Source organism: Helianthus annuus, chromosome 2, assembly GCF_002127325.2.
Source record: "Helianthus annuus cultivar XRQ/B chromosome 2, HanXRQr2.0-SUNRISE, whole genome shotgun sequence".
Lineage (NCBI taxonomy): Eukaryota > Viridiplantae > Streptophyta > Magnoliopsida > Asterales > Asteraceae > Helianthus > Helianthus annuus.
Window position 1 is genome coordinate 65,224,981 of NC_035434.2, and position 9,956 is coordinate 65,234,936.

Consider the following 9,956-nt stretch of genomic DNA (forward strand, 5'->3'; position numbering starts at 1 on the left):
GACTTTTGTGTGTTAAATTTCTACATTTCTAGAATGATATCTTGCGTTGCTTGAATGTCATGGTGTATGTTTGATTGATTGTAGCGTGTTAATCTATATTACAATTTCTAGTCTCGATCGTACGTTCTTGGTGCCGTTGGCAACCGAGATATCACGGGAAGGGTTAGGGTTGGTTATTGGTTAATAGGTCATCGGGAAACAACCTCGCATTATCTAATCCGAGTACTTTGTTCCCTTTTATCACTTCAATCACACATACACGAGTTATGTCTATGTAACTCTTTCTAGTGAAATTGCACACAACTGTTCGAAGAAACTGAAAACCTAGGGTGATCACTATTCTCTCCTAATTGTTTACAACCAACTTTGATTTGAATTAGTTTTAATCTAGTTTTCCAAAACAACAATCCACAATCTTGAATTTTAATTTTCTGCAATTTAGTTTAATTTTAGTATAAATACAAAGCTACACAATCAACACATTTTCCACATACTCCCTGATTCGGTGGGTTTTATTATTGCAAGAATTTGATCTAGAGATCCGAGACAAAAAAGGAAGCGAGAATGTAGTCGCGGATCATTTGTCTAGAATTCCGGTAGAGGGGACTGATGATGTAAGTGAAATCAATGAAAGTTTCCCCGACGAGCAACTGTTAGCCGTGTCTACTTTCGTTGCCCCGTGGTACGCTCACTATGTTAACTACTTAGCCACGGGTGCCATTCCGACCCATTGGACCAAAAAGCGCCGTCAACAATTCATGGTCCAAGTGAGGCAATATATTTGGGATGAGCCGGATCTCTTCAAGATCGGTCCGGATCAAGTTATTCGGAGATGTGTGCCCGAGACGGAAGTGTTGGAAATTTTAACGCATGCTCATTCGTCCGCGTGCGGGGGTCATTTTAGTGGACATAAAACGGGGTATCGGGTATTATCTTGTGGATTTTATTGGCCCACTATATTCAAAGATGCAATTGAATTCGCCCGGAATTGTGTAAATTGCCAAAAGATGGGTAGCATATCGAAGAGGGACGAGATGCCACTACAACCAATCTTGGTTGTAGAGATATTTGATGTATGGGGAATAGATTTCATGGGTCCGTTTCCGAATTCGAATGGCTTCCTTTATATTCTTGTGGCGGTAGATTATGTCTCGAAGTGGATTGAGGCCATTGCAACGCGAACAAACGACCATTCGGTTGTTTGTAAATTTGTTCAATCCAACATCTTCTCGCGCTTCGGAATCCCGCGGGTCATTATAAGCGACGGTGGTTCACATTTCAAAAATTTTAACTTCGGAAAATTGTTGAAGAGGTATAGCGTGAATCACCGAGTCGCCACACCTTACCATCCACAAACGAGTGGACAAGTCGAAGTGTCCAATCGGCAAATCAAGGAGATCCTTATGAAAACGGTAAGAACGGACCGAAAGGATTGGTCGAGCAAGTTGGATGATGCTTTGTGGGCGTACCGTACGGCCTACAAGACTCCGATTGGCACAACACCTTACCGGATGGTGTATGGTAAGGGTTGTCATTTGCCTATGGAGTTGGCACATCGGGCGCATTGGGCGATCAAGACTGTTAATGCGGATTACGACGAGGCGGGTAAGTTGCGGAAATTACAATTGAGCGAGATAGAAGAAATTCGAGATGAGGCGTACGAATGCGCATCGGCTTATAAGGATAAGCTAAAGAAAGTACATGATGCGAAGTTACGCAAGAAAACGTTCGAAGTGGGTCAGAAGGTTTGGTTGTACAACTCTCGGTTGAAAATGTTTGCGGGCAAGCTTAAAAGTAAATGGATGGGTCCGTATGTTATTCGACGAGTTGGGCAATTTGGTGATGTGGATATCCAAGACGAGCAAACGTTGAAACAACAAACGGTGAACGGTCACCGCTTGAAGCCATACTTGGAAGGAAATGACATCAATAACTTGGAGCTTGACAAAGCGGGCTACATCTTACGCCCGGTTGAGGAGGAACAATCGTAAGAGGCTCAGGTTTGGTGATAGTGTACATAGTAGTTTTGTTTTGTTTTGTTTGTATAGTGCATAAGTGCCATAGTTCCTCGAAGTCCGTGTTCGAAACAAGTGTGGGGAAGTTCGGGTCGCGAATTGCTCTTACATCGTGTTGAGGACAACACGGGATTTTTGAGGGGGTAGGGTGATTTTCCAAGTTTTGAAATAATTAAAAAACATAAAAAAATCGAAAAATTTTAAAAATCTAAAAAAATTAGTCACATAAACTTCAAAGTTTTACCAAAATGGACATGCCCAGTGTCCACCGTAAATTACGGTGGAGCCGTAATTTACGGTGGTTGTTAAAAATTTTTTGAATTTTATGGTGAAAACCTCCTGTTTTACGGTGAAAAGGGAAGCCCAGAGTTTACCGTAAATTACGGTAATGCCGTAATTTACGGTGGTGAAAAAATTGGGTGAGGTTTACGGTGGAAACAGCCTGAATTACGGTGCATTTTTGTCATCCAGGTCTCACCGTAATTTACGGTGAGACCGTAAATTACGGTACGCAGCAAATGTGTTTCCGTCGGTTCAGTTCCGTGTTTATAAAAAAAAAAAAAAAATATAAAAAACCCGAAAATAAACAATCATATTCACGTGCATTATACCCTAACCACTCATTCATTCTTCACCTTTCCACTTCTTCTCCAAAGACCCCACAAACTTCATAGTTCTTCTTCCACCTTCTTCTCTTCTTAAAATCCTCAATCTTTGCCCAAATCAAGTGGAGTTTTGGTCTAAATTGGCTAAATTTTCACGAGCTTCGTGATTGTGAGGAGGAATTTCAGAGAAAACGTGGTTTTGGGGTCGAAGTTTGAAACCCTAGGTTGAGATAATTTGGGGGTTTTTGGATTTTTAGTTTCACAAGCATCCTCTCATCTTGAAACAAGGTATGAACACTTATTTTACTATATTATGGAGATGCATTGTGAAAAACAAGGTGATTTAGGTTATATGTTCTTGCTCACTTGTTTGTTGCTAGGATATGAGTATGAAATTGTTATTGAACATGGTTGATGGTTGTAGATGTAGGAAATATGGTTAAAGTAGTGAACTTTTGGGATGTTCTACATTGTAGAGACACCATGCCCAATTTTTGAAAATTCTTGATATATTTTGGGTTCACTAAAATCTACAACCATGGCAACAAGCAAGTGTGGGGATGATTTGTGGAGAGAATGCTAATTTTTGTGTTGTTTTGTTGTTTCTTCATGTGTGTAGAAATGGCAAAGACGAAGGAAAAGCCGGGGTCAAGTTCATCCTCATCAAGAGGCAAGGGCAAGGAGAAGGAGCAGCCATCGAAGAAGAGGCAATATCTGGGTAGGGTTAGTGAAAGCGAAAGCGAGGAAGAGGAAGAGATGCAGTTAGACCCACGTGATAAACCGGTGTGGAATTCGGGGTCGTTGGATGACCAACCCGAAATTTGGCAGCCAACTCTGTATAACGACTGCATGAACAAGTTAAAGAATAAAGCAGCCGCATTTATCTGTGAAAGAGATGTTGATGAGCCTCAGTTGGGCCAGTTCGGGGTGTATGACAAGTTCCGTGCTTTGGGTTGGGAAGGAGCACTCAAGTGTTGGGATAAGGATAAAAGCAATTTGTTTTTGACTGAGATTCAGGAGTGGATGGCAACGCTTAAATGTCACAACTTCCACAGGCCATCACAAATGAAGTTGGTTGGGACGGTACATGGGGTACCAGTTGAAATGTCATTCGATACGTTGAAGAAGTTGGGAAAATATGATAGCCTTCCAACTAGGGAGTACATGATTCCCACGCTTGATGATTTATTGCTCAAACCCGAGAAGCACGTGACATGGAACAGTATGTTGGCTGATTTGTTTTTGCCTGGTAGGTATGGTGGCGTGTTATACCGAAAAAATCTGAAGATAGAAGCCAAGCTCTTGCATACGATCTGTTTACTTAATGTCATCCCAAGGAGAGGGGATAAAGAACAGGTGAGGTTTCCAGAGATACCTGTTCTGTATTCATTGATGCACGGGTCCCCACGGTTTCCAATACGCTACCTGATTATGCACCATTTGTGGATATGTCGGAACAAATACGGGAGAGACATTGTCCCGTACTGCCGCATCATAACGGGCTTAATGAAACAGCAGAAGGCACTCACATCTGAAGACCGCGGTTTAACGAAAAGGCACTTGCCTTTTACTTTGGATAGGTTGGGAAACGTTTGGACATACACTTCGTCTGAACGTTATCACAAGCTGAAATCGGAGGGTCAACGGTGGAGGGCGTTGAAATTAGGTGCAAGGGAGTTGTTACCGGGAGAACCGGATGAACCTGAAAGCGATGAAGAGTTAATTCCGAGTGGGGATGATGATTACGCAGACGAGCCAACGGGTGGTGCAAGTGTTGGTTTTGGGGCTTTTCATGGTGGTCATGGTGGCACATTTTACGACTATGCGCAGCAACCATATGAGCCGGGGTGGGCTTATAGTGGTTCAATGCAGGAGGTGATCGAGAGCCAACGCCCGCCGGCGGCCATCTTTGATACTTGGTCGGGTTCGGAGAGGTCGTTATTTGATCAAGGCACGCGGAATAGCGCTAGTATTGAGCGGGCGCTTAAACATAGCTTCGACCGCAATGAATTATGGCACCGGACCCACGCATATTCGCAGGAGGTGGAAATGAATAACCGATATCACGATGATCAGATGAGGCGGATGCATGCGGATTGGCATGCCGGAAGGCCGGTGGTTGAGGATCCACAACATGTGGATTATGCCTCATTGCCACCGTATGATGGCAGCGTTTCGTATCCGACTCCACAACTCCACCATTCTCAGTGGCTTGATCCAAGACGGCAAGAGGGACCACAACAACAAGAGGGAAGCAGTAGCGGCTCGTTCGGGTTTGGAGAATGGAGCGATATGATGTCGTCCATTTTTGGGCCCCCAGGACCGCGTTATTATTGATCAGGTGGTATTCTCTCTCTTGTATAGTTTGTATATATTTGTTGGTTTATGTTGATTATGGTGGGAGGATGGGTGGTGATTGATCATATGATTGATTGTTGGGTTTGGTTGGTTGGTGGTGTTGTGTTTAAAATGAAAAACATAAAAAAAATATAAAATGAAAAAAAAAAATAAAAAAAAAAAAAAAGAAATTTGGGGTTTGAGATGAGAAGCTTCTTGTGGATGTTGATTGAAGTAGTGATCAAAACCTCCCAAGCCATACATTGGGGACAATGTATCCCAAGTGTGGGGATGGGGGGATTTTTTTGAAGATTTTTGAAAAAAAATTTTAAGCCGAGCAAAACAATGTGAAATCTTGTCGCCCCAATTTATCCCCAAGTCAATACACCGGCAACCCTTATTACCCTTTTCATTCTTGGTAAGAGTTGTAGCCACACGTGTATATAAATAATCTTTGATGAGAGTGGCTACGGGTGGGGGTGCATTAGAACTTGTGCTTGAATTCAATTTGAATCTTTGTTAGACATGAATGTAGAAAGGATAAGGGCATTAGGTAGCCTCGTCGGTTGTGTGAGTGAGTGTGGGATTTGGGGGGTTGGACCTCATAAGTTATATATATGAGCATGGTAGTGAGAGGGGCGGGGGTTTGGTCATTTAGTTGCCCAATTTTGTGCCTAAAGCCTATCATTTGTTTCCCTTAGCTACTTACTTGAAAATGTACCCAAATTCGACCCGGTCTTATAGCATTAGTGATATAATTAGTAGTTTATGAGTTTGAAATAGTCATGGTTAGTGTATTATCGTATTGTGTGATTGAAAAAAAAAAAAAAAAAAAGAAGGTTTCATTGTCTTGTATATAGTAGTATGCATTGTTAATTGTTTTTGGTAGTTGTAATAAAAAGACCGGGTCGAATTTTCGCTACTCATATATATTCCATTTCCTACCCATACACCTAGCCACGTTACAACCTTTAAGCCCCTTTGATTTGCATTCATGTTTGACCCATTATAGGAGAATGATTGATTCAGGTACAAGCTTATGATTGTGCAACCACCCGTTTGCCTAGTGTGTGCCTAGCTTATCTTTGCTAGTTTCCATTTGTAGCCGAGAGGAGAGAATTTGTGAGGGGTGTATTGCTTGGGGCATTAAAAAGGGGTTGGTAAAGAAATTGCATGAGTTGTTTGGCTTGATTTGATCACTTGTTTCGAAGCTATGTTGATGAGTTGCTTGGGACAAGCAACGGTTAAGTGTGGGGATGTGACGGGTGGTCCTTTGGACAACCCTTAAGTATGTTAAAACATGAAATAATCCTCCATTTAGCCGTGTAATTATCTTGAATTAGATAACTACGATGCTTATGTTTCAGGTGCAAATTAGGAGATAAGCGATGGATAAAAGGCAGCTTATGGAGGCTTTGGTGGAAACGGGTCGAGAGAAGAACACAAGACAAAACAAAGAAGTGAAGGCAGCTTGGTACCGTAAATTACGGTACCACCGTAATTTACGGTGACCCATTTTCTCATTTCTGCTGCACCGTAAACCAGGCTTGACTCACCGTAACACTTTGATGACCACCGTAAATTACGGTGGAGCCGTAATTTACGGTGGTGCCTGAACGTGAAAAGTGTAACTGCCATAATATATTCGTTTTTTGTGTGTCTTTTGGGATTATCTCATCATTGACGGTTCTCGGAGACTTGGGAGGCGAATTTGGAGTATTTGCTTGCTTTGTGAACAATTCTAAACATTCGGTTTGTGTTTTTAATTCGTATGAACACTAGATTAATGTTGATGATGATTCACCGAGCCATGTCCGGCTAAACTCTTCGGTGATCATCTTAGGTGAATGTTTCTAAGACTTTTGTGTGTTAAATTTCTACATTTCTAGAATGATATCTTGCGTTGCTTGAATGTCATGGTGTATGTTTGATTGATTGTAGCGTGTTAATCTATATTACAATTTCTAGTCTCGATCGTACGTTCTTGGTGCCGTTGGCAACCGAGATATCACGGGAAGGGTTAGGGTTGGTTATTGGTTAATAGGTCATCGGGAAACAACCTCGCATTATCTAATCCGAGTACTTTGTTCCCTTTTATCACTTCAATCACACATACACGAGTTATGTCTATGTAACTCTTTCTAGTGAAATTGCACACAACTGTTCGAAGAAACTGAAAACCTAGGGTGATCACTGTTCTCTCCTAATTGTTTACAACCAACTTTGATTTGAATTAGTTTTAATCTAGTTTTCCAAAACAACAATCCACAATCTTGAATTTTAATTTTCTGCAATTTAGTTTAATTTTAGTATAAATACAAAGCTACACAATCAACACATTTTCCACATACTCCCTGAGTTCGATACCCTACTACCACTAACTACAGTTGTTTAGGGATTAAATTTGCGTGACCCACGACATCACGTCATGCATCTTTACCGAGGTAATTTCGCTAGCGAACTTAGCGATGACAGGGTTTTGTTTTAGGAAACGATCCACCAGCGAAGACATTAGTCTAGACCGCATTTCCAGTGAACTAGACTATTTCGCTAATTGCTCGAACTCGCGTTCGAGACTTTTGAAATTCCATGATCTAAGCTAATTTCGCTGACTTCACTATCTTTATCGTAATTTCGCTGTCATCATCGATTTCTTATTAAACCCTTCAAAAACCCTAACAGTTAACATCCGATTGATCAAGCATGGTCGTCAAACAGATCAAGACATGTGTAGGCATTGCGATGTCTAAGTTTACCTGGTTTCATACTTGCAACATTCTCCAAAAACAATAACAGATTCGTGATTTAAGAATCATAATTTAAACTAAAAAAAACACACACAAATTGTGAACCGAGAACTGTTAATCCAAAGATATCAAGAGATGAATGCAGCGGTTGAGTGGATGATTAACTAGGAGATTACCTGATGATCTTGAACAGACATGAATCTTGTGACGGTTTTTAAGAGAGAGTTCGATAATCAGCGATAAATGGCGAGAGAGATAAAGAAGTGGATTTTGAAAATTTTGAAAAGTGACGGTTATTGGGATATTTATAAAGAGGATTAGATAACCAGCGAAATTACAATTTCGCCGTCACCAGGATGTTTTCAAAATAATTTTAATTTCGCTCGTTAATTTCAAACTTTCTCGTAAAGCGTGCCCAGTTTTGATTAAAATATTATAAATTACGTAATATTCACAAACTTGATAAAATTTGGGCCATTTTGACTCCGAACTTCGAATTTCCAGCTCTAGGAGGTTCCATTTGATGCGGATCTTCTTGTAGCATTCGACACTCGCCGACTTACCTGCAGAAGATCATATTGCTAACACTTGCCAATTTCTTATTTATTATTATTATTATTTACTAACCGGGGCACAAGAAAAACTGCCAGTATGTTTATCCGCTTAAATCCATGCATCCTTCTTTCAACATGCCTTTGGAGTGCGCTTTTATAATGTTTTCGGTAATATTGACAAGTCTTCAATGGCCCTCACACAAGCTATTGAGAATAGAGACATTACGCCCGTGAGTCCCACATCAGGACATACCCCCGCGATCAAGGTATGCACAAAGATTCCTCATAACAGGTGAGTATATTGGTTTCATTCTTTTCAACGATAGAGCGGAGATCAGGTCTGTACTTTCGTACAACAGAGATCCCAAGAACTACCGAGGGCTAAGACAGATAGTTTGGTGAACAGGTCAGTACTTCCGTACAGCAGAGTGACCAAACTAATCTGTCTAAGGTTTTGGCCAAATTTGGCACTTATTATGAGAAGGGTTTGGCCTTTTTTTAAGGTACTTATTATGAAAAGAATATCATAGCGTCTAGGTCAGCATGTATCTGGATGCAGCAGAAGAGCAACTATGATATCCCCGAATGAAATACCGATACAAAGATCTGAGATCTTAGACTTTGGCAATCTATCAACGCAAGATTTAAGACCATTAAGCCATATGCTGCAACGTGTTACCCACTGTGATGCGTAATATCTGAGAAAAGCCAGAATTCTTGTGTAGACGTTTTGTTTTGCTCCCTAACAACAGTTTACTCGTTGGTGTTGCTGAATCTACCGACACGTCGTTGCTTGGTACCCCGATTTCTTTTTGTTTTCTGTTTTTGCAAGAAATGACAAAGTGTTAGCAATTTTCTATCACTTCCTCTAGCAGGAGTCAGACATAAGCATCTGATTTTGGATTTTCTGAAAATATCCCCCCTAAAATCTTTGTTTTCGTGAGTCCGTTGCCCGAAAATAAAATTTTAAACAGAAAATCTTTTTGGTGGGCGACGTTTTTCGATACTTGTTTTACTTTCAACAAACTTTTTTTAAAGAAAAATATAGAGTATTTACGGACAATTTGGACCACAAGATTCATTTCCATTCAAGGAAATTTACCATTTCCAACCAGGTTACCAGCTGGTTGAATCGGGTTTTATCAAAGGCCTTCGTGAAAATGTTGGCCCGTTGCTGTGTTGTATCCACTGGCACTACTTGAATGTACCCCTTCTCGTAGGTATCTCGAATTGCGTGAATTCGAATTTCAATGTGCTTTGTTCTTGAGTGGTGGATGGGGTTCTTCACAATTCCCAGACATGCCTTATTGTCGATGAATATAGGAGTCTTCATGATGTTGATTCCATAATCCAACAACTGATTTTGTATCCAGAGAACTTGTGAACAGCAACTGTAGGCCGCAGTGTACTCTACTTGAGCGGTTGAGGTGGACACCGTTGTCTGTTTCTTGCTTTGCCATGAGATCAGACGATTTCCCAAGAATTGACATCCTCCTGATACAGACTTGCGATCTATTTACACCCTGCATGATCACTGTCAGAATAAGCAATAAGATCAAAATTACTATCTTTAGGATACCAAAGACCTAGTTTCGGAGTTCCTTTGAGATAGCGAAAGATGCGCTTCACAGCAGTTTCATGAGATTCTTTGGGATTTATCTGAAAGCGAGCACAGAGACAGACAACCCACACAATGTC

At 41.0% G+C, this 9,956-nt stretch overlaps 2 protein-coding genes across 2 annotated transcripts; both read left to right on the forward strand.

Annotated features, from left to right (window-relative positions):
* The first annotated feature begins 1,511 nt into the window (after nucleotides 1-1,511).
* LOC110892860 lies at nucleotides 1,512-1,991 on the forward strand. The gene has a single exon (XM_022140001.2). The coding sequence runs from the start codon at nucleotides 1,512-1,514 to the stop codon at nucleotides 1,989-1,991; it is 480 nt and encodes a 159-aa protein (XP_021995693.2).
* Nucleotides 1,992-2,721: 730 nt separating this feature from the next.
* On the forward strand, nucleotides 2,722-5,070 carry LOC110917783. Its single transcript, XM_022162232.2, has 2 exons — nucleotides 2,722-2,908; nucleotides 3,240-5,070. The coding sequence occupies exon 2, from the start codon at nucleotides 3,242-3,244 to the stop codon at nucleotides 4,955-4,957; it is 1,716 nt and encodes a 571-aa protein (XP_022017924.1). The 5' UTR covers nucleotides 2,722-2,908; nucleotides 3,240-3,241; the 3' UTR covers nucleotides 4,958-5,070.
* Nucleotides 5,071-9,956: the final 4,886 nt, after the last annotated feature.